This window comes from Nematostella vectensis, chromosome 1 (genome assembly GCF_932526225.1).
Source record: "Nematostella vectensis chromosome 1, jaNemVect1.1, whole genome shotgun sequence".
Lineage (NCBI taxonomy): Eukaryota > Metazoa > Cnidaria > Anthozoa > Actiniaria > Edwardsiidae > Nematostella > Nematostella vectensis.
The window spans coordinates 6,099,995-6,124,225 of record NC_064034.1 but is presented as its reverse complement, the minus strand read 5'-3'; the positions used below and the strand labels follow the sequence as shown (position 1 = coordinate 6,124,225).

The 24,231-nt window shown below is 49.4% G+C and overlaps 1 protein-coding gene across 11 annotated transcripts in view; it reads left to right on the top strand.

The window, feature by feature from the left end:
* The window catches only part of LOC5502675 (receptor-type tyrosine-protein phosphatase F), a 155,702-nt gene that overhangs the window by 7,392 nt on the left and 124,079 nt on the right, over window positions 1-24,231 (top strand). For 8 of the 11 annotated variants that reach the window (XM_048723523.1, XM_048723521.1, XM_048723534.1 and 5 more), the window contains exons 5-24: window positions 12,359-12,503; window positions 12,763-12,833; window positions 13,587-13,824; window positions 14,593-14,883; window positions 15,174-15,464; window positions 15,716-15,786; window positions 15,923-16,145; window positions 16,289-16,588; window positions 17,683-17,783; window positions 18,003-18,195; window positions 18,300-18,384; window positions 18,451-18,724; window positions 18,817-18,859; window positions 18,954-19,080; window positions 19,297-19,472; window positions 19,623-19,756; window positions 19,946-20,033; window positions 20,408-20,484; window positions 20,641-20,680; window positions 20,920-21,017. In XM_048723523.1, the coding sequence (XP_048579480.1) occupies window positions 12,359-12,503; window positions 12,763-12,833; window positions 13,587-13,824; window positions 14,593-14,883; window positions 15,174-15,464; window positions 15,716-15,786; window positions 15,923-16,145; window positions 16,289-16,588; window positions 17,683-17,783; window positions 18,003-18,195; window positions 18,300-18,384; window positions 18,451-18,724; window positions 18,817-18,859; window positions 18,954-19,080; window positions 19,297-19,472; window positions 19,623-19,756; window positions 19,946-20,033; window positions 20,408-20,484; window positions 20,641-20,680; window positions 20,920-21,017 (3,066 nt within the window). Of the gene's footprint in view, window positions 1-12,358; window positions 12,504-12,762; window positions 12,834-13,586; window positions 13,825-14,592; window positions 14,884-15,173; window positions 15,465-15,715; window positions 15,787-15,922; window positions 16,146-16,288; window positions 16,589-17,682; window positions 17,784-18,002; window positions 18,196-18,299; window positions 18,385-18,450; window positions 18,725-18,816; window positions 18,860-18,953; window positions 19,081-19,296; window positions 19,473-19,622; window positions 19,757-19,945; window positions 20,034-20,407; window positions 20,485-20,640; window positions 20,681-20,919; window positions 21,018-21,337; window positions 21,455-21,562; window positions 21,718-21,833; window positions 21,970-22,098; window positions 22,249-22,502; window positions 22,606-22,746; window positions 22,824-22,950; window positions 23,086-23,375; window positions 23,499-23,736; window positions 23,883-24,076; window positions 24,213-24,231 lie in introns of all 11 variants that reach the window. The other 3 variants (XM_048723532.1, XM_048723526.1, XM_048723515.1) reach the window with 3 other exon arrangements.

Genomic DNA, 24,231 nt, shown 5'->3' with positions numbered 1-24,231 from the left:
CCTACGAACGTGTATCGTATCGCGGATGTTGTGGGGCGGCCATTGAGCGAGGTTTTTCAACTGACCGGGGCCATTCAGCTGACCGAGTGGGGGTTCTCTGAGGCCTGCCACCCCTACACTTCCGGGAGGGTAGGGCAGCACTTGGAACAAAACGAGGGCTGGATCACAACGCCAGAGCTCAAGGACCTGTTAGACTCGGGTAACCTCGTCATGGCCGCGGCAAGGGAGGTGTTGTATAGCGTCGGAAAAAAGGACTCCATCAAGTTCCCCCACTCCATCGCGTGCCGCCCCGGCGGCGAAGACTCGCAGGGTCGAGATCTCGCTTTCCGTTTCATAGGCAAGTGCACTCGCCATTGCGACGAGTCCTCGATCGTAGTCCGCGACCGTGAAGAAGCCGCGTATCTGACAAACCTCCTTGCGGGCACCGACCACTTACTTAACTTCGAGCATGCCGACGGGGCTCATCTGATCCAATACAAAGACGGAGTCCGGCGCTCACAATGGTACCATATGAGGGCCTTCGTCTTGGCGTACACAAACATAGCGTTGCGACGCATGTTGAGGCGGATCCCTCGCGAAGACGTCCTCCGAGTGTGCACAGATGCCATATACGCAAAGGCGGTGCCCAGTGGTGTAAAGCTCGTGGAGCGAAATCCGAGGTATGGAGAGTGGCGCCACAAGAAGCCTGGGTACGAGTGGCGACCCGAAGCGGCTTGGGGTCCGAAGAGGTCGGGGTGCTTGGCTAGGGAGCCAAGCACTGCGCCGAGTCTGCCGTGCGATCTAGTGGCCGCAACCTCTGCAAGGATGTATCTAGCCGGCCAGGGAGGATCGGGGAAGACCGAGTGGGCGGTGAGCATGTTCCGCGGCCGCAACGTTGTGGTGCTCACCCCTGAGAACGACCTCGCCCACGACCATCGCGACAACCCGCGCCTCGCATGCGCGGGGCGCGCTCAAACCTACCACCACTACCTTCCGAGCTGGGGCACAAACTCGACCGTCTCGCAGAAGTAATCATCATTGACGAGTGCTGTAAGGTACAGACTAAAGTGCTACGCGCCATCCTAGGGTATCTCGCCACGCGGCCGTGTCAGGTAGTGTGTTGTGGCGACTATGGGCAGGTCCCGCCCTGGGGAGATAAAGAGGGGCCTCACGATATGATTAAGGAGTGGGCACAAGGGAACATCCGCTGGTTCGAGTCCGACTACTGCTGCCTGTGTGAAGACTGCGGAAAGCCGTACAGTACATGCGACTGCGGCTCTGCCGCGCCCTCCTCCAGGCTCCACCACATAAAGGGCCGGATTTGGTGTCAGCCAGACTCCCAACAGCTTGAGGTGTTTCGAGAGGAGTGGGATGGGGTGGCGTTCGACGCGGCGACCGAGCAGGCCCACCCAAGCGATATGTGGGTGTGCTCGACCAACAAGATTGGGGCCCTTGTTCAGCAGCGATTGGTAGAGCACCACAGGAAAAACTACCCCCGATTGCCAGCAACCATCCGCTTTGACCCCGATCCCAGCGTCGCGCATCGTTATCGCAAGCAAGGGCGGCCGGTGCCCGTGCCAGGCAAAAGGGGTGAGAAGGTTGACGCATACAAAGGCACGGTAGTCGAGGTTCCTCTCGACGCGGTCCTTAACGGGCTTCCCCTCGAGTGGAAATACGCGGGCCTGGGGACAGTCCACCGGGTGCAGGGCAAGACTATCCAGACTCCAAGACGCTTGTTTATCATAGACCACAGCTTAGAGGGCTGGATCACGAATGCTGTATACACCGGCATCTCCCGCGTGCGGCTCGCCGACCAGATAGTCCGCTTGATCCGCCCCGATGACACCCCAGGTGCCTTGGTTCCCACAAGACTGCAGGCTACACCCAGTGAAGAGCTCATTATAGCGTGAATCGAGCGATACGCTATAGACGACAGGCAAAAGGGTCGCACAAAGTACACGGGGCCGCACCACGTTCTGACGGTAGACCACGTACTCGGCATGATTGCTGACGCGGAAAAGAAGTGCACGGTCTGTGGCACTCAGCTTCTGCTCCAGGGGTACACCAAGAGTCATCCCCAATGCTTCAGTATCGACCGGCTGGACGACAGTCAGGGTCACAACAAGTGGAATGTCAGACTCACGTGCCTTAGCTGCAATAGAAGGCAAAAGCTCTGATCGCGCTAGGGTGACGCTAGCGCGACCAGCAGATTTTTTTTGCTCTGTTTTGTCACGCTAGCTTCACGCTACGCAACTGCGAACGCGTGAAGCCGTGCTTAGAGTACGCCGTGTAATACAACACTGGCTGTCCGGGCTCCATGACCCTCTTTAGTATTGGGTATGCCTTGCTTGTCCACCACGGATCCGTCGCTCGCCGTCGGCCCTTGTCCTGAAGGTCTTCCTCGTTTACGGCGATGTACACCTCCGTTCCGACCTCTAAGGGGACTTATAAGTCAGTCATGTGAGTCTTTGTTGCGTTCATGTCCGAAAGCTTGGCTCCTGTGGTGCCCTGGCTCAGCCCGACGGACCTCCACCCCGTGGTCTGTTAGGAGCTTTGTGGTAGCACCCTTGAACTCCGTGCCGTCAATAACCATGAGGACTTTAGGCCATGTGCGAGGTCCCTCTGCATAGATGCCAGCGTGTTCGAGGGAGACGACGGCCGCGCTTTTAGTCCTCAGTGGGTGGGCGGCTTTATATCGTGAAGCAACGTCAACGACAGTCAGGGCATACTTGTACCCGCGGTCGGTTGGCAAGAATAGCAGGTCAGACTGGTGGATACGGTTTGGTATCTGCTCCGAGAAGTGGGCGTAGGTAGTCGGAGGAGGGGGTGTCTGTGTGTAGCCCCCGACGGGCTGCGAGCTTACCCACTTGCGCACTCGATCTATGGAGGCTGAGCCCTTGGGAAGTCTGGCATGCAGAGCGGTCACTCCCTGGAAGCCGCCTCTGGCGTAGTATATAGGACGAAGGAACGCATCAAGTTCTTCGTCGGACATGCGCTTGCCGTTTCGGCGGGCCATTACGTGCGTATCGCGATGCGTTCAAACGCATGTATCAGTCTCCAACAGGCGGATGCCGTCTGCTACGCCTTCGGCGTACGTGCATACGCACTGCTGCGCGAAGCGCTCGGTCTGCAATCATCTTATACGTATACGTATACGCGCAGCATGGAAAAAGGCCGCCTAGATGCTAGGCGCAGCTGCATCACAGCAAGCGGCTAGCTGCGTAGCCGATGGCGAGAGCGCCGGCGCCTATGTACGCCAACTCGGCGTTCTTCTGCGTTTTGCTGGGGATGTAGTAGTCGGACAGCTCGGGGGCCCGCATCGACTCCAGGGATTGTTTCGGCCGGGTCTGGTTGTAGAGTTTGAGCGCGTATTCGGTGTCGGTGAAGTTTTGCTTTGCGAGGGACCCTCTCTCGCGACTTTGAGCTTGCCAATTGAGGCCGCTGTTGATAGAGTCCATAGTCTTGGTTGGTATTTCTTAGTTTCTTAGTTGGTATTTCTCTAGGGCCTTCTCGTGCCTCTCCTTCTCAGCTAAGGCAGGGCTCTCATCGTTCGACAGGAACTTTTCGAGGTAGTTGCCACCAACGAATGCAGTCGCGTTTAGGACGGCGCCGCCAACCAAAATCGCGATAGAGGCCATGTTTGTGCGAAGCACACTTCAGTATGCACACTTCATGTGCTGTGTGTATGTATACGTATACGTATACGCATGTGCATGAATTGTGCAAAGCACGCACGAGTCTAATACGCGGCCTACGCACGCCACAGTACACTGCATGGGCAGGATCTTCTGGTCCTCAAGGTAACCCTTCAAAGCGACAGCACCTGCAACGGCGACAGTCATTTTTGCGTAGTTCATGGCGTTCGCGGAGGGGTCTTTGGTGAAGTCCTCGCGTAAGACCTTGCGCCCAACCCAGCCGATACCGGCGACGAGGCCGGTTATGACTGCGGCGTCGGTGATGGTCTTTGTAATCTTGCTCTGCTGCGTCGTCGACATTACACGCGTATGATGCACGGACGTGCGGATATAGGTGGGGCCCTCGTGTCTAAATGTCTGCCTACTCCATGGATAACAGCCGAGATTTGCATTGTCCGGGAGCGCGAAGCGCTGTCGCCGGAACGCGGTCCTTGGTCTGCTGTGCGGTCGCCAGCGGCAGCCTTGCGGGCGGAGTCACGTCGTCGGCCGCTACATGCGGATCGGTAGCTCGCTGGTTAACAGCTGGTGTGCGAGTGAACGCGGCAGCTAGCTCCCTCCTACGTGTGTAGAGGCCGAACAATGACACTAGAAGACCAGCGACCTCGATAACCGAGCTAGCCGACCAAGCATAGTTGCTTTCCGGGGCTGGTGTGTGTGTGATGCCGAAGGCATCGTCGGCGCGCAAGCCCTCGCGTCCCTGCGGCTCGCTCGGCCCCGGGGCCACCGGCGACTGCACGACACGAAGTGTCTCTTTCTTGGCTCTGTTAATTCGGTTCCATTTCGCCAAGCGCCTTCCGGCTTTAACTCGCCCAGGGTGTTTAGGTCGGGTCGCGGGTGGTTCGGGGCTCGTGATTCTCTCCGCCAACGCCGAAGGCGTACGTGCAGGTTCTTGATGATGCTGTTTGTCAGGTTCCGCTGACGTTCCGGCAGGCTGGGCACTAGTACTTCCTTGAGGTTCCTCCATTTGCGTTGACACGCGGTGTCAACTACTTGGTACCAAGCGGTAGAAGAAGTGGCAAACTTTCAAATGAACGTCTGCTCTGGAGTGGCAGACTCGTCACTGTGCGTTTGCCGTTCCGGCAGGCAAACCACTGGTGAGTCCGCGGCTGCCACCTCGTGTTGACACCTCGTGTCAGCGCTTGCCGTTCCGGCGGTGTTCACATGACGTGCTATGTGTAACGCCCCGGCAGCTAAAGCCATCAAACGACCGCAGCGTAGAGACAGGCTTCCGCACAATGTGCGGAGCTCGTTGTTGATGATGTAGTCGGACACTAGGTCATTGTGAAGATCAACCACACTGTCTATCGGCAGCGCCATGCCTACTAGCTTGGTCGTAAGCTTCAGAAGCTGTCTGCCAGGGCGTCTGTAGTCCGGCTGGCTAGAGCGGTCTCGTATTGCCTCTCGTACCCCCTCACCTCATCGGCGTTCATGCGTTTGACGTCGTCGTGAGTCAGGGCCTTGCCTACCATTTCTCTCGACTTCCCCGAGGCTACGAGAATCGCGAGTTTCTCCCTCGCTTCTGCTATCTCAGTTTGCTCACCTCCGGTTGCCGTTCCGGCAGTATGTGTCGAGCAGTCCAACGACTCGACGACCGGGAGGCCGGCGGCGCCACCCTCAAGAAGACTCTCAAAGTATTCGTCGCTCATCATGCCGTGGCTAAGTTGCAACACGTATGTACGTACGTAATTGTGTGCACATACACGTTATGCCCTAGGGCGGTGGTTACCCTTCTACTAGGGCGATGGTATAAGGGTGACGCAAGCAAAACTGAGGGCCTTCATGTACTCTTTCATCTTCTCTTCTGAGAGCTCCGCGCCGTAGTCATGCAGGATAGCTTTCATATCCGCCTTGCTCGGGGTATTGAAGACCACTAAGGCCGCGATGTTCTCACGGAACGGCTTCGTGATGCTGGTGATCACCCACACGCTGATACCCACGTGGCGCGCGCTGAACGCCAAGTTGACAAGCTGGTCAGAGCGCCTTTTTACGTCGAGTATGATTAGCGTATTAGTGCCTTCGAAGAGAGCGGAGACAAACCTCAGCAGTATGTCGATCTGACCCGCCTCAGGTGCGATGACAAACAGACGATTGTCGCCCTCGCCGAAGCCGTCGTATGTTTTGTTGTAGACAAAGGTAAGGCACATGAGTACGATGTAGTCGAACTTGCCCCGGAAAGGGCCGCGCAGCCGGTCCACTACGAATTGGGTCTTCCCGCATGACGTTGGGCCCACGATGAGAGCGTTAAATGGGATGTTTTTCGGGTCCATACCGCTTCGCGCAGAAACACGCTCCGGCGTATGTGCTCAGTATTGTATGGACTCTAGCTGTCCGTTCATAAGGTTCATCTGGGCGTCGGCCACCACAAACACGTGACAGTTCACGGTACCCGAGCCGCTCGCCGTGCGTTTTATCTCGAGGTGCACACCGTCGCGGATATTGACCAATCGGAGACCACCCCCATGGATAGCACTGTCGTCCGTCGTTCGAAGGTCGATCCACAAAGCAAACTTGTTATCGCCATAGAACGACTCGGGGCCGATTGCCGGGGCGGCGGGCGCTCCGCTGTGCCACCCCGGGGAGGGGCGGACGAACCGCCTTTTCGCCTCCCTCCAGAAATCCGTGGGGCGCAGCCCCTGGCTGAAGACCTTGTTTGGCATGCCGTCGATTGTAACGCGAACGCTCTTGATGTCGTGGTACACGAACTTCTCAGAGTCGCGAGCCCCTGCCGTGTATGGCTCCACAAAGAGGAGCAACAGACTATCATAGACCTTCGCGGCAGGTTGAAACTCCCGTTGATTATGCTGTCCGTCCCTTTGCTAATATGGAAGGTCTTATGAAGGTTCACTTGCTCGTAGAAGAACGTTGTGCCGTTTTGGTAGGCGGCGGCTGCAGACCGGGCGAGGTTGTCGTCCCTCAGGCTTTCGTACTCCAGCTCTAGATTTTTGATGCCATAGGATAATGTGGTAGCATCGCTTCCGACTACTACCTGGTCAACCGCTGCGAACGTGATCTCGAAGAGCAGCGCCTCGGGGAGCGCCCTTGGGTACAGCACGCCGTGGTCCGTCAGCAGAGAATGGTCTAGCGGGATGGTGTACCTCGCCCCGTGGGTGGCGTTTAGAGCGTTCTCCTTGGCGTTACTGGTCGCTTTATCACCAGCCTTGGAGCGAAGCTTGCGCATGTTTTCTGACTGTATGCCCTGCTCCAGGCGGTCCTCTCTCTCGACCTTGGACAGGTAAAGCTCCTCATACGTCTTGAAGACGTCGTAGCGGTTGGTGTCCTGGAGCGTTTCTCCTGCAAACGTGATTTTCAGGCGGCTCACGAGATTTCGGCCGACGTTGTTCACGACGGTATTATTTGCATGGCCTGAGACGGAGAGATCGAGACCGACCCTCGAGGAGCCAGGCATGAGCGTGGCGCCTTCCGATAGCTTTGGTACCGCCACATATAGCGTCTCGCCTGGGAAGGCCGTCGACGGGTTGAGAGTGACCCGGTGAACAGTTCTCTTGGCTTTCAACCCCAGAGGAGTTCTGGGTGTTCGCTGGGGGTCGAGTTTATTGCTGACTGACATCGTATACATAGATCACAAATGTAAAAATGATGGTTGAAGGCTTTCATAGAAAGTGCTCAATACTCGAAAGTAGAGCGGTGTATAGTGTTGGTTTGAGAAAAATACAAACTACATAGGTTTCCCTACAGGTCTGTTTCGTGGTTGCCCACTCATCAGGGGATTTTCCCTGATGAGTGGGCAACCACGAAACAGACCTTTAGGGAAACCTATGTAGTTTGTATTTTTCTCAAACCAACACTATAGATCACAAATGTATATATACATAAAGTACAGAGCCGCGTGGCTATGGTGCGGACTGTTAGACATGTCTAATATAGCGTAGCACGAGTTATGCGCACGCATCATGGGTGATGTTGACGTTGACATTGACGATACCTTGCCGGGTGCGTCCGCCGATCGCGGGGCGGGGGACGACGGGACGACGCCCCTTATCCCGTTTGACCCCGACGATGGGGAGTCGATCCCAATGACGAGCACGTCGTCGCGTACGCATGCTGCGCATAGCATGGCTACGCGAAGCGCAACGCAAACCGCCGGAACGGCAAGCGCTGAAACCTCGTTCATCACAGAGGGTGCAGCGACAAGACCCGGTCTCCAGTCCCTCAGGGAGGAATACCCAGACCTTAACGAGAATCTGATACGGTTCCAGTCAGACCGGAGGGGAAAGACGCTAATACAGGTTCGCAACCTCGGCAAAGGAGGCTGGTCTAAACCAAGACAGTTGTTCAACGCGGACGGGGACGTCTGACAGGACGTTGCAGATATGAAAGGCTTCAAGCTGGCGATGGGGTCCGTGGCAGAGATCATCCAGGAAAACACAGAACGGGTCCAAGATTGGCAAGGGGTGGTAGCCACAGACAGGGAGACCATCGACGACCCTAACGCGTCAGAGAGTAGCTGCCAAGAGGCCCGTGAGCGCAACGAGGAGAGGCTGTCCGAGATTGACGAACTAGAACGCGAAAACCGAGAGCTCGAGAACCAAAAGCCACTAAGGGAGCGCATCAAAGCCATCTTCAAAAAGTACGGCTTTACCGTCACCGCCATCGGGTTGGCCGTAGCGACGACGATCGCGGCCATTGTGACGTCGCTCGGCAAGTCGCTCTCCTCCGTGGCCAGAGGGGTCGGTAACAGGCTTAAGGCCATCGGGAAAAAGCTAGGCGAGCTTCTCCCCGGGCTAGTAGGCAGCATCGCGAATTTCGTGTTTAAGGCTGCAGGGGAAGCTGTGAAATTCCTTGGCGAAAATGCGTGGCTGCTCATTCTAGCCGTAGCCGCGTTCTTGGTTCGTCGAATGCAAAGCAGTCGGAACAAGTAATACGCCGCGGCCACCGCGAGTGCCGACAACCCCGCCTTGAGGGCGGTGTGGTCACTTTTTTCGCCCGTCATGCTATGCGCAGCGTGCGTACGTGGAGAGGGGGCAAGGCCGCGCCCTCTGCGTGCGCTTTCGCAGGGCGGAATCCTTGCTTTGCCGCCGGGACGGCACGCGGTCGATCCCAGGGTCAGTCACGTGTTGCAGCCTAGGATGCCCACCGGCCATGTTATGAGCACCGACTGGCTTTGTCTCGGTGTTGATCGCGTTTGCGCCGAGCGTCATGGAGTCCGTGGCTTTCTGCAGCTTATTGTTGTAGCCCACGACGCTTTGCGTGTTTATCACCAGATCGCTCGGCATCAGCCACACTCCTGGTGCGACCGCAAGACTCAGTCTCACCTTGGCCTCCTGCACGGCTAACTGGTACCTTTGCACGCTTTGAGCGATGTCGTTTTCTATGATCGCGTCTTCAAGCAGCTTCGTGAACTCCGCCTGCGCCTCCATGGCCGGCCCACCGGCCCCCGCGATAGAGAAACGGACGTTTACCTGCGCGCCGAGCACTGTGTAGACGAACGCCTCGACCGAGCGATCGAGTCTTCCTAGCCCTGCCTTTGTCAGCCCCTCACCTTTGGGAGGCGCAAACCAGCTATATTGCACGCCCCCGTGGTCGTCGTTGCGTATGTAACCCACCTGCTTCCCACTATTGTACGTCACACCTTCGCCGCTAAACAGTTTGAGGTGGCTCGGGTACTCGTCCGCCGCCGTGTCGTAGCCACGGATCACGTGCACGTTGCGATACCCCTCCCCCGGGTAGAACACAAACACATCGCCTAGCCTGTGGTTCCGCCCGCCTTTCCATCGGAAGTCCGGCTTACGCGGCAAACCGAACTCTATGCATAGACGCTCGAAAGCGGCCTTCTTGTAGGGGTTACTTTTTGCGTGAACGGGCTGTCGCCAGGTAGGGGGCGCCGAGCTCGTAGAGTATCCTCCGGGTGGTAAAGTAGACGTGAAACCTTAGAAATCCCCTGATGACAGAGGGGAGCGTGGCGAAAGTGGGGTCAGTTAGGGACACCCCACATACGGCGGTTGCGCACCAGACCGCAAAGTTGAGTTGCTGTGGCCATTACCCATAGGAAGGCTCCGATAGCCACCGGCGAGACTCCTTGGCGGACTTGTGCTTGACTACTGTCTCTTTGAACATGTCTCGGACCCTAGTCGTGAATGATTTGTCCTCAGCCACGTGTATCTCCAGCTGCGTGAGTAGTGGGGTGATGTCTGAGGCCGTGCTCTCTACGGGGGTCGCGGGCACGGCGTAGAGCATCTTTTGCGCGAGGGTCAGAGACCTAGGGAAACCGGTTTTTGCGCGTTTGGCTTGTTCGGCTATAGCGTGCTTGATATGTTCGGCTATAGAGGCTCCCGCCGCAACTGCCGCCTTCTTCGTCTCCTCCTCCTTCCTTCGGGGAACCTCGTTCAGCATCCGCCAGCCTTCTCAATCCATGCTCAGCCCTATTAAACACGAAGGCGGGCTATGTTCAACACAATGGTGATCCTACATATTGTGCTCACCAAAGGCGAACAGAAGCTCTTCTTCGAGCAGCCGATAAGGCGCTCACGCTTCGTGGCGCTCCGGCAGTGCTCGCTGTTTAACAGCTGGTATAATCTCGAGCGGGAGCATCAGATAACGACTATAGCCTCCCTCCCGCCCATCGCTACTCTGCCAGCCGGGCACCACACGGCCGAGTCCATCGTGGAAACGATCAACCGCGCTGAAAGCAAGATTCTGACCGCGAAGCTGGATCCCCTCACCGGGAAGATCGCGCTCGTATCCAAAGGCGTTGCGTTCCTGAATGCCGAGCTTTGCGCACTATTTGGCCTAGAGGCTAAAGACGATCAGTTGGGGGGGTGGCGGGGCCTCGCACTGCCCGTGGGGGGGGGGCACTTAAGGTGGCTTTGCCGAAAATAGAGGCCCTCCACATCTTCTGCGATATCGTAGACCGCTCGCAATGCCTCTCCTTAGACGAGCCTTCAAACGTTCTCGCTTGCCTAGAAACCCTCGGGAGGCCGCACGAGAAAGTCGTCTATGGACTCGACATCCCCGTTTGTGTCGCAGCATCTTCCTCTGAGTTTGTCTCGAGTATCTGGATATGGATCACTGATGACCGCGGTAGACGGTTGGACTTGAAGGGCAAGCCTGTTCGCCTCGTATTAGAGCTAACCTAGGTCCGACATAACAAGCATGGCAAACAGCGACGTTAGCAGCGGTGCCATGTACCCCTCGCTTCCCAGCGTCTGCCCGCAAACGCACATGACGCCTACCGCTCCGGCAAGCATCGGCGGCGACGTGCAAAGCTTCCGACTCCAGAAAATATGTGACACTCAGGCGGTTCTAGACAACGAGATAACGCATCATCGACAGGTGCGGAAGAAGTATAAGCGCGCCTTTGCCGTTACCCATGCTGTGTCTGTGGCATCCGGCATCGCTGCAGGGGCGCTTTCCAGTGCCGGGGTGGGGGTCTCTTTGAGTGGGATAGGGGTTCTGATCGGCGGTCCGCTGGCAGGGGTCGCTGGGCTGGTCGGTGTCGTGGGCGCGGGCGCGGGGGTAGTCTCTAGGGGTCTTACGAGCAAGTTGGCTAAACACGAAGACACGATGGTTTTAGCGGAAAGTAGGAAAAACTCGATCAGAGAGCTGGTCTCTAAGGCTCTGCAGGACGGGCATATCTCAGAAGAAGAGTTTCGGCTAATACTTCAGGAACAAGAGAGATACCACGCGCTCAAGGCCGCTATCAGAGCTCGACACGGCCTCGCACCGCGTGATAAAAAAAGCGGGAAAGGGCCCTCCCTGGAGGCACGCGAAAAGATGAAAAAGAGGCTGCGAGAAATTCGCGAGGAGTTCGGGAGCGAGGTGTTCGAGTAGAACTCAGGTTTAAACGCCACGCCAGCGGCTTTGAAAAACGGTTATTCCGCGCTCCGTAGGTTTTGCGTAGATTTATCCATGCGCTTTTTCGCCCCGACCTTATGTACGCGGAACGGCCCCGGCCTACATTAGCAATTGCCAAAAGCTTATGTAAGTGAAATCGATTTGGCCTACATGAGCAATTGCCAAAAGCTTATGTACGTGAAATCGATTTGGCCTACATGAGCAATTGCCAAAAGCTTATGTACGTGAAATCGATTTGGCCTACATTAGCAATTGCCAAAGCTTATGTACGTGAAATCGATTTGGCCTACATGAGCAATTGCCAAAAGCTTATGTACGTGAAATCGATTTGGCCTACATTAGCTTTTGCCGATTGTTTATGTACGTGAAGCATTATCTGCCTGATATATAGAGACGGGGCTGGGGGCTTGGAGGGGGGATTCGCGCCTCCCAGGCCTAAGACGGGGAGACGGGGCTAAGAGGCCCGGAGGGGCGATTCGCGCCTCCCACTAGTTTCTCTGAAACCCCCTGGTCCCCCCCCCCCCCCCCCCCCCCATTAAAAGAAAAAACTATTAAAATACCTATCCGGAAAAAAAAAACTACTGAAGGGTAAAAATACTGAGAATAGAATTAAAAAGTATAGTGGTCCTGATCACTGGAATTCCTTTGAACATTTCGTTTTGCAAGGGTTACTTTGAAAGCTTTTTTATGCAGTTCTTTGCGTAATTGCCCCATAATGCTCGAGGGTCCATCGCTCTCTCGTTCGGCCGCGCCATTTTGGAGCGCCCGCAAAGGCCGCTGGGTTTTCGAGCATTCCCAAAACCTTAAAGCCCATGTTCTAAATCTAGATCAGTAAAACAGATTAAATAAAATCCTTGCTTGTTTCTTTTTAGAGCCTTAATGGTAACGCGAACAAGGGCCTTACTGTTATCAACTGGTTCAATCACAAAATCAGAGCGCGCTACGTCAGAATCACGCCACTGACCTGGAATAGCGCAATCTGTTTACGAGCAGACCTATTTGGCAACATCGAGTGCTGTGAGTAACACTACTTGATGACCTCGACATTAGATGTCGACCAAAATGCCATCTTCTCATCTCAATTAAAAAAGGGTATATACAATGAAATATGTAAGTTACAGAAGTCCCCGGAAAACAGAAGTTGCCGAAATAAAGATGTCGCTAAACTTGGGTAATTACGGACATAGCGGGACAGCTATGCCCTAAAAGCAAGTATCTAATTTCTAACCTATTTCAAGCCACTACAAATTTGGTTTTACTTACTTTTAATTTCCAGATCCTGATGGCAAGATAGTCATTTCTCAGGCGACATCAACATCATCAACAGCCATCCGGGTTGAATGGACGGTATGTCAGACTAAAACGCCATATTCCTTCTCGCACCATTCTTTCAAGATAGCTCTAACCTCTTTTTAAATGTAAGCTTAAAACTCTAAGGGCGTCAATGGTGCACGAAATCATTTAAAGACACTGGGATTGCACCGTAGCTCACATCAGGGCAACGCACCACATTTGATCTCTACAAGTGCGGTATTAGGACGAAATGGAGAAATAAAGTGATTTTTTTCGGCAAATAAGGAACCTAAACATACAAAATAAACAAAAAAAATCGAAATATTTTTTGTACAGGATGCTAGTTCCTCGCATGTTTTATCCCTTGTTTCATGAAAAAATGCAGAGCGCTCATCTATTGAGTAGTAGACACTGTAGTGAAGAATAAACACTGTCAAAGCCAAGAAGATGGGCTTTATTTCGCAAACCTTATGCTTTCAAACAACATGGCCGTTCAAACAAAAGTGCGTAATAGCTGACCTGGTAAAGGCGCTTGCACAGGTAACCCAAATATTACAACATAACAATAAACAATAAACAGTGTGTTAAATACTGTAAGAAACTGTCAGTACAGTCAGTACAATGTTTTAGTGAAAGCACAGACGGGACTATCGAATCTCACGACTCTCACTCTACGCAAAAAGTTTTTTTTCTTCTTCTCTCAGTTGCCTGATCAGCCCACCAGGGAAACGTTGCACATCTTAAGTCTGTTTTTTTTTTCTAAACTATCGGCCATTTTGTACAAGTTTTAATGTCCTTGTGTTTTAGACTTCAGCAAACTACAGGTTAAACGGGATATTCAAGGAATACATAATACAATATGAGTACACGGCAAGCGATGGCCAAAGGATAACAAATACAAGAAAAATAACAGATACCAACATGCGGCACCTCGAGCTTTCCTCGCTCAGGAAATTCACAAATTACACTCTCACTGTCAACGCAAGTAACTCTCGATATGCGGGAGCCACAAGTGACGCGCGTATTATACAGACCTTGGAGGACGGTGAGTAGCATTGTACAGACCTGGGAGGACGGTGAGTAGCATTGTACAGACCTGGGAGGACGGTGAGTAGCATTGTACAGACCTTGGAGGACGGTGAGTAGCATTGTACAGACCTTGGAGGACGGTGAGTAACATTGTACAGACCTGGGAGGACGGTGAGTAGCATTGTACAGACCTGGGAGGACGGTGAGTAACACTACAAGGAAAACACAAGTGATACCCGTATTGTTTGTACAGGCCTGGGACATTTTTTTAAGTTGACTGTGTGCGAGTGTTTCTTGTTTTCCCGCCTTTTTCAAATGGATCCATAAACCAATCATCGATATTCGCGCGAAAGCGAAAGTTGATTTGTTTTCTCGTCATTTCAATTTTTTTAAAGGCATATAATAAAACTTTGATTAAACTCGCTTGCACGGTCTGTACAAAGAAATATCAGACCTTGGTCTTGTCTGCACGGACCTGCGGCCTTGGGCCGTAACATTCAAGACCTTTTTTGATATTTCTCCGTACAGACCTCGCGCCCGGTTAAAAAGTAGTTAGTACATCGGAGCCAAAAGTATCATGCATATATTATAAAGCTTAGGGGAGCGGTGGTTATATATGGGGTACAAACTGTTTTCAAACCCAGTTTTTCGGCCAAACATTAAAGGTAGCAATTATAAGTCTCAAACCAATAAAACCTGTCTACCCAATCTACAATTGACTTTTCATTGTATGTTCCTTAAAAAAAATGAAGAGTTTAATAGGGTTCAAATGCTTTTGTTGCAGCCCCGGACTGTGCCCCTACAATTTTAAGTACCATGGCGATGACGTCAACGTCAATCCGTGTCAACTGGAGAGCTCTTTCTGATGCATGCACGAACGGAATCGTCCGCAAATACGTCATATCGTATCACAGGCACGGTGGTAGCGAACAAACCACGGAGGTCATCGTACCCAAGACAAGCGTGGATATCAGCAATCTGGCGAAGTACACGCAGTACACGGTCAAAGTACGCGGGTGTACAGTTAGTGATGGTCCTTGGAGCGCCCCATATATAGGGAGAACCAGAGAGGATGGTAAGTCTAAGTAGCGAATCCAGGATCCCCCCTAAAGAGGGCGGGTTCTAGAAATGAAGAAGGTGGGCAATAAAGAAATACGAACTTGGCAGTTCTTTAACTAGAATTTAAGGTATTTCGGAAATTTGTCGAATTTGCAATCAGTGATTTTAAGAAATGAGTGAGAATTCGCAATTTTTCGGTTATGGATATCTCGGTATGGATATCTCTAGAAAATGTTTTTTTGTAAAAGCAAGCTTTCTTCCGAACCAAACCATTGTCATCTCTTGAGTCTTCCCTTTTACGTGCAGCTCCTGACTGCGCACCCACATCCCTTAGTACAACTGTAATGACGTCAACGTCCATCCGTGTCACATGGTCAGCTCTTCCTGGGACATGTACGAACGGGATAGTCCGCAAATACGTCATATCGTATCACAAGAACGGTGGAAGCGATGAAACGACGGAAATCAACGCACCTAGAACGAGCTTCGATATCAGCGATCTTGAAAAGTATACCGAGTACACAATCAAAGTTTGCGGATATACAGTCAAGCACGGTCCGTGGAACACTCCAGTTGTCGCGAGAACCAAACCCGATGGTATGTGTACTTTTCTGATATTACACAGGGCATGTGTTCAGTAAGTGTCAACATACCTAACAACGCTCATTGTGTGTCTAATAGGTGCTTCCGAAGATACTGCAATACCTTGTAGTACCTTCAAATCAAATAATGTTTTTCGACTAATTCTATGTGCAGACATAACCAATGTTGTTTATCTTTGAGGTTTGCACTGTCTAGTGTGTATAAAGGCACAACTAAAAGGTCCGATCATCATTATCTTATCTCAGTTCCTGAAGGCATCCCAACAATCTCAAGGATCGCGCCAGGTTCATCTACATCAGTGGACCTAACATGGACGGTGAGATATCATTTGTTGCCGATATTTGCCCTGGTGCTTGCACGGGAGGGACGGGAGGGGAGGGGAGGTACGGGACAAGGCCAGTCTCTCTTATCTTGATAACAAGCGTGAAATAGTACTTCTCTGACGTTTGTAGTTCACAGCGACAGATAAAATATATGGCGAGTTCCAAGGCTTCAATATCACGTACAAGGAAGAGGGAGGCGGTACTTTGTACAACACGACCAATCACATGACACGGAGCTTCACCATTACAGGACTCAAGAAATTCACTTACTATGAAGTTTCGGTGTCAGTGCGTAACCACGTGTTCAAAGGCCCGGACTCTACAGCTACACAAGTGCGGACCGACGAAGATGGTAAGCGATTAACAAATGTGCTACGTAGTATTACTATAAATATGCTATTCTAAAAAGATAAAGATGTAAGCAATGATGTTTTCAACTTAGGCGATCTAAATGATGGTTGGTAACAAGAACTAAGATTGTTTTTTTGTAATCAGTTCCAAGTGCATCACCCTCCGCTGTAAGTCACTCCGAAATCAACTCAACGACATTCAATATCAGTTGGAGCTCAATCCCCAAAGATCAGCGCAACGGAATCATCACCAGTTACGATCTGGAACTAAGTTCCGGACAAGCCAGACGGCGCAGGTGGTCCATTCCAGAGTCCTTCACTTCCACCTTGACGTACATCGTACTGCATAATCTGGAAAGTTGCACCATTTACCATCTGCGGGTGCGGGCGAGAACAGGAAAAGGACCTGGTCCGTACAGCCCACAATACACGCTACAAACATCCCGTATGTATCAATATCCCGTATGCATGAATGAGTATTACACATACAGCTAACAATACACGCTACTGACACCCCGTATGTATTAATATCACGTATACTTAAATGAGTATTACATATTCAGTCAACGATACACGCTACAGACATCCCGTATGTATCAATATCCCGTATGCAAGAATGAGTATTGCACTTTACACAGCCCATAATACACGATACAGACATCCCGTATGTATCAATATCCCGTATGCATGAATGAGTATTAGATACACAGCCAACAATAAACGCTACAGACATCCCGTATGTATCAATATCCCGTATGCATAAATGAGTATTACATATACAGCCAACAATACACGCTACCGACATCCCGTATGTATCAATATCCCGTATGCATAAATGAGTATTACATGCACAGCCCACGATACACGCTACAAACATATGTATGCATAAATGAGTATTACATACATAGCCTACAATACACGCTACAGACATCCCGTATGTATCAATATCCCGTATGAATGAATGAGTATTACACATACTGCCCACAATACACGCTACAGACATCCCGTATGTATAAATATCCCGTATGCATAATTGAGTATTACATACACAGCCCACGATACACGCTATAGACTTCCCGTATGTATCAATATCCCGTATGCTTAAATGAGTATTACATACACACCCTACAATAAACGCTACAAACATCCCGTATGTATCAATATCCCGTATGCATAAATGAGTATTACATACATAGCCTACAATAAACGCTACAAACATATGTATGCATAAATGAGTATTACATACACAGCCCACAACACACGCTACAGACGTATCAACAACACGTATGGAGAATATCCCCTACAGCCATAAAGGCAAGTTACAGACATCCCGTATGTTTCAATACCCCGTATGTATCAACATCACGTATGGAGAATATCCCCTACAGCCATAAAGGCAAGTTACAGACATCCCGTATGTTTCAATACCCCGTACAGCCAGAGCTATACACATAAAATGACAGATCACTCTTTCTATGCAATGTTAGGTACGTGCTTGTTTTCAATAACTAGGATTATCTTTTATTTCCATACACATAGCTCCAGGGACTCCAACGGCGCTGATGGCTTCAAAAGAGACCGAAACTTCGGTTCTCCTTAAATGGAGACCCCCGGACTTTGTAGGATCAGTCAGTTACACGGTAAGCTTTACCTTATGAAACAATTTTGAGACACATATAATGAGCCCCTCCCCCTCTAGTGGAAATTTACTACCATGTGGCCTGTTTCTGCTCGACCAACATTTTGTAGGGCTGGATCCAGGACTCCCGAGAGAGGAGATACTTGGAAGATGTCACTATGTCCGTCCAGTTTAAGGGGAATGTTGTGTCAAATGAATACTCACGTGGCGTGTCTTGCAGATCACGTATAGAGGCATGAAGTCCTACTGGCCGAAATGGAAAGGACACAAGGGAGAAATTACTACCTCGTCCCAGTCTGTCACCAAAGACGATCTTATTCCGGGGACAAAGTACATCTTCAATATAACGTCATCTACGAAATGTGGAACAAGTAAACCAGTTACATTTACAGCTTTGACTACAAAAGTGGCGGGTAGGCTACTTCATTATCATTGTCGTGATGTTCATAAACTGACCGTCATTATTACCGGGGGGGGGGGGGGGGGGGGAAGCATTAACCTATTATGATAATCCTAGAACCTGTAGCGCCGACGGTGGGCAGAATATCTCGCGACACGAACGTTACATTATGGAGGGCAGAGCAAATAAACGGTCCCATAGAGTGAGTACCAAAGTTCATGAATTAAACGCACTCTCGAATCTGTCAATTCATTTACTTGTTTGTCAGTTCGTACCAGGTTATAGTTCTTAAAGTGAAGTCAGATAACGTGAACCTGACAGAGATTCAAGCAGAAGCGCTTTGTGAAGACGACAAACAGAGAAAGAAAAGAAATTACTACATTGTAGCGGAATTGGATGCCTTTAACATGAACAGGACAATCATCATTGGTGACGAAAAAAAATTCACAGGAAGACAGCATAATTACAAGAACAAAGCTCTTGAAAAAGGCAGCAACTATAAGGTCTACATCAGAGGAATGACCTACCTGGGCGACGAAAAGGTAATGTGGTGAATCTTATTTTTTTTTCTTAGATTTTTTTAATGAAGTGACAGTGTTACTTGTGTCATTCTGACCATATAATATATTTTAAGGTTGATATCTTGTGTGGAAAAGTTGCTCTTGCTGGAATAATAGGTAAAGCAGTCGGGTTTGTTTCATCTATGGTATAAACTTCATTTTAAGCCATAATATGGTTGATGGTTAATGTTTTTTTGTCAAACATGCTCAGAGTTCTCTGTAGAAATCAAGGAAAACAAAATTGCCGACCCTCCTACGCCTGTAGGAGCCGTTGCTGGAGGGATAGTCGTGCTTCTGCTTCTTTTGGCTGTCGCCGCCTTTTTATTTCTCATTATAAGGTAATGACGTCTTGGAAAACTTTACCGATATCTTAATAAGGGCAGAGGTACAGCTGTTCTTTTATTAAGCTCGTCGCCCATCAAGTGAAAACCTCTATTGATCGCATTCAGAAAGGCACTTATATGGTACCAAATAATCTTAATAAACACAAATTCTTATAATGTTCTTATCTCTTAAAAATCGGCACATTATTCCGATTTGAACGCTTTTTGTAGAAGAAGAAGAAGCCGTGAATCATCCAAGAGGAAGCCAGCGATGCAAATGGACTCCATCAACAACGGAATTGAAGAAGAAAGCACAAGCGATCAAGTCGATGAAGGAAGGAGTAATCAGCAGCAGCGGCCAGTTGACCTTGTAGATGACGGCGATAGCAATCGAAGGGAGATTGCAGGTATATATTTCACACTAGAGACCAGGACACTTCGCGATTCCTTCTCAACCATGTCGAAGATGTCAGGCAATTAATCTATCATTTTAAACTTAGATCACGACAATCTATAAAAATGACTGGTCCTAACAGGTCTGATCTTTTTCGTTACAGAAGCCGGAAATAACGATGGCATTTATGACAATGCTGTTGACGATTTGTCCAAGCCAATCTCGGTCGCACACTTTCCAAAATACGTCGCGATCATGCAGGCAAATAGGGGCATCAGGCTAGAAGCTGAATACAAGGTGGGCTGCTCTGTGAACACAGTAGGGTAATGCAGACCCCTGACTAAACTATATAGCACGAGGACATGTTGATTAATGATGGCATTTTTTACTGAACTATATAGCACGAGGACAGACATGTTGATTAATGATGGCTGTATCTTAATCATTTTTTTAATTTTGAAAGTTTCTTTTTTTTTATTATTTTAGAATGTAAGTAATGAGCAGCAATTCTCATGGGATGCTGCACGGAAAGCCGCTAACAAGAAGAAGAACCGTTATGGGAACATTGTCACATGTGAGTTTAATACAAATGGTTGAGCTTGCCCCAAAATGGTAAGGGTTGGGGCTCAGACAAAATTCAAGGCATTGGATTCTGGGGCATTACATTCAGAGCCTACATTTTGGACTAAAAAAACTCATTGTGTGTAGTTTGAGGAGGCATTGAACATGCCTCTTTTTGAGAATGAGATATTTTTTAACTTCTAAAATGCTAAAAGAATATTAGCGCTTTATGCAAAAATTGTTAAAACTTCACATGTGGTACTTTTCACCTACTTTTATAGCACAAGTCTGAAGGTTTTACACCGTTGTATTTAAATCTGTTTGTTCTCATCATTAAAAACGAAATACACTAAATCAGATTCACTGTCGTGGGTGTTTTGTTTGTAGATGATCATTCACGCGTGGTACTGGAGCGAGTCAATGGTGACGAGGATTCGGATTACATCAACGCGTCATTTATCCACGTGAGTACCAAACATCCAATAGGAAGCCACGAGACGGCTAACATAAAGAGAACAAGTTATAACGAGGTGGTTTATCTCATACTGAATAACGATCACGTAAATGTATAAGGACTACGTTGGGGTATATCTGTTTTACTTAAGCCACTCTGCTTTTAGGGCTTTGATGGGACACCAAGATCGTACATCGCCTCGCAAGGTACTCGAATTTCACAAGGGCTGTCTATTTCAATGATATTTTCCTTTCTTGGCAACGGCAATTGTCCTCTATTGGCAAATTTTTTATTGTTCTTCCCTCCATTCATCCCTCTTATTGAAAATTTTCCTCTGTAAAGCTTGTACTATTGTAAAAATGCCTTTTACTCTTTTCTTCAAAAGACTATATAAGATATTTCTGAAAGGCGATTGTTGGTGACACATGTGCTGGTATCTTCCTAGGTCCACCTCCTCCAACATTTGAAGGCTTCTGGCGGATGGTTTGGGAACAGAACTCGCAATCCATCGTAATGCTCACCAACCTCGTCGAGCTAGGCAAGGTAAGACCAATGTAATCTGGTCGCGTGGGGTAAAGATCACGATAATGATGTCACCCATTATATTGGTCTTCGGGTTTTTTTAGAGGGAAGGGAATGCACACCAATCACAAGTTAGACGGCGTTTAAGTTCTATAAAAGGCTGGAAAAATATTGCAATGGTTTCCTAAACACTTTTAATGTTCTTGTAAATGCGGTGACCGGACGAAAATACGTAAGACAAGTATAAAAATACGTTTGGTATGGATATGAATACAGAACTAGAATGGAGCAAGACAATCCTGCAACCTTTATAAGTGCTAACGTATTTTCATTCTTGACAGACCAAGTGCCACAAATACTGGCCAGAAAAGACCGAGACATACGGTGGCGTGACAGTCACGCTACACCAGACAGAAGTGTTTGCAGACTACGTCATCCGAACATTCATTTTGTTTCGGGTGAGTGAGTGATTAATGAATGATCATGCAGGCAGGTCTAATAAAGGCCTGTCTATTTCTCCTATTTGTCTAGTGGGCATTTTTAAGGGTTTAATTGGTATTTCATAGGAGGAAAGAGCCGTTCGTCGAATGGTTCGTCAGTTCAACTTTACCGTGTGGCCGGACAAGGGCGTTCCCCAATACGCAACAGCAGTCCTCGCGTTCAGACGAAAAGTGCGCGCTTTGAACCCGCGGGACGCGGGACCTGTCATCGTCCACTGCAGGTTAGGCACGTGATCAGACATGTGATCAGCGTATAGTTTAAAAAGCAAGGATTTTATCTATTAGCAAACTTTGTAGCCCTTATTACTATTTCGATATGTTGCTTGTTATTTATCAGTGCTGGCGTGGGACGCACTGGTGCCTATATCGTAATTGACGCCATGCTGGAACAGGCCAAAATAAACCGAACCGTGGATATTCGTAACTACCTCATAGCGCTAAGAAAAGACAGGCCACACATGGTCCAGACAAAGGTACGTTTTACTAACTGAACTGATAATTTTGGTGTTTTTTTAACCATTGACAAGTATTGGAAGCTGGTAATGGGAAAAGTAAAGCAGGAGAAGGGCGATTTGTTGAATCTTTTTTGTCCCCTTATTCAGGAGCAGTACTCGTTTATCCACTCCGCTGTGTTAGAAGCCCTGACGTGCGGCAACACAGAGATACAAAGCGAGAACTTCAACCAGACCACTCAGAAACTTGCTTCTGTCAACCGTAAATTCCAGATGACGGGATACGCACTTGAGTTTCAGGTAAGACACGGGACGTGTATAGAGTTATGCAATAAATACGCACCCGAATTCCGCACGCGCGGGGCGAGCTAAGAATTATGTGAATACATGATTGTGATTCGGGGGACGCGCGGGACGAGGGTAGAGTTATGCGGATTACATTTTCCAATTTCAGGTGTTGCGTAGTACGGGATTTTGATACTAGGCGTTCAGTATGTATTGCACCTCTCCCCCACCCCTTACCCCCAAAAGATATTGCATTGCATTCTTTCCAGCGGCTTAACTCTTTCACGAGCCGGGAAATACCTGCGGAAGAGAAAAGCGTTGGAGAGGAACCACAAAATCTGCAGAAGAACAGATTCTGTGACATCGTAGCACGTACGTACTGTTGACACTCTAGGAAATGCAAACCTTAGGTCTTTAAAAATGGGCTTCATTACTAGACATTTTCGCCTTGCCCTCACTCAACAGAGCGTGTATGTGCATTTATATATCATCGTGACTCATGGTGTGTTGCAGTGAACAGCTGTAGGGTGATGTTGCATAAGGAGCATGCTGACGAGGAGTCGGACTACATCAACGCCGTATTCCTACATGTGTGTATTTGTCCCTAGTATACTTTGACATTTGCGTTTACTGTTTTTGTAATAGGATGCCCATACATCTGCAGAACAGCGACAAAGATTAAAGCGTTTATTTAATCTGAATGACATTTACTTCTAGGCTCACAGGGAGCGCAATGCATTCATCGCTACCCAGCATCCCTTGCTGGAGACCGTGGAGGATTTCTGGCGCATGGTGACGGATTACGACATCGGGACGATTGTCATGTTGAACAACCTGCACGAACTTGACCAGGTAGCCCCAGAATCTTCTGAGGTTGGGTGCGGGATTGGTTCACGTCATGGGCTAGCGCAAGAAAGGGGTGGAATCGATGAATGTATGGGAGGGCGAGGAAACGTATGGGAGAAAACATCTGTGTCATAATGAGTATGTGCATACGAAGGTGGTTTTAGTCTGAAGAGAGATAGAAGAGGCATGGGAATGTAGCGTAAGGAGCGCTGTAAGGTTTGGGTATGGAACAAAACCTTCAATACTAACGAAAGATAAAAGCAAAAATGCAACTGATCATTTCATCACTTACACAGGAATACCCTCAGTACTGGCCTGACCATGGAGCTACCAAATATGGTCACATAGGGGTCAGCGTGCTCAGCAAGCAAGAGAAAGGTGACGTCATCTCCACCAAGCTTGAGGTGACGCGAAAAAAGGTGAGACGAGTGGAATCTTGATGACGTCATAAATGTACCGGCACATAGTTGCTTTACGGATTAGTGGTAACAGGTTTGATCATGTTTTTTTTTCCTTTGCGCTTTACCGACTTTCTTGAAAAACACCAAGCTGAATTAGGCCGCCTAAGCACTTTACAGAAAATTGTCACCTGTTTGTGCACCTGAACATCCAAAACATATCTCTCACGGCTCAAATGTCCCATGTTACACTTCGCAGAAGACGCACGAGGTTCGTCACTTGCATCACGTGTCGTGGCCAGACAAGTGCATCCCTGAGGTTGCCTGCAGCGTTCTGGATCTTTTAGACGATGTTCAGACGTCACAGCAGCAATGCGGCAACGCGCCAGTTTTGGTCCAATGCAGGTATAATAAACAGGACCCAATACGGGGTTAAGGATTGCGTACAAGGATGAAAACGGTCAAGTGAAGTAGTTAAAACTACCATTTTGTTAGACATTAAATTGGTTGTTTGTTGTTTGTTTTGATACTCTATGAAATATTTTTTTTCGGTCAGGCTTCAAGGAATAGATATTGACGCTAGATATGTATCTCCATAGTAACGGTGTTGGTAGGAGTGGCACGTTTTGTGTGATCTTCTCAGTTATTGAGCGCTTGAAGACAGAGCAAGTAATTGACGTCTTTCAAGTCATTAAACGAATTCGCGTCAATCGGCCAGGCGCAGTGGAGAGCCTGGTGAGTAGGATAGCTTAAT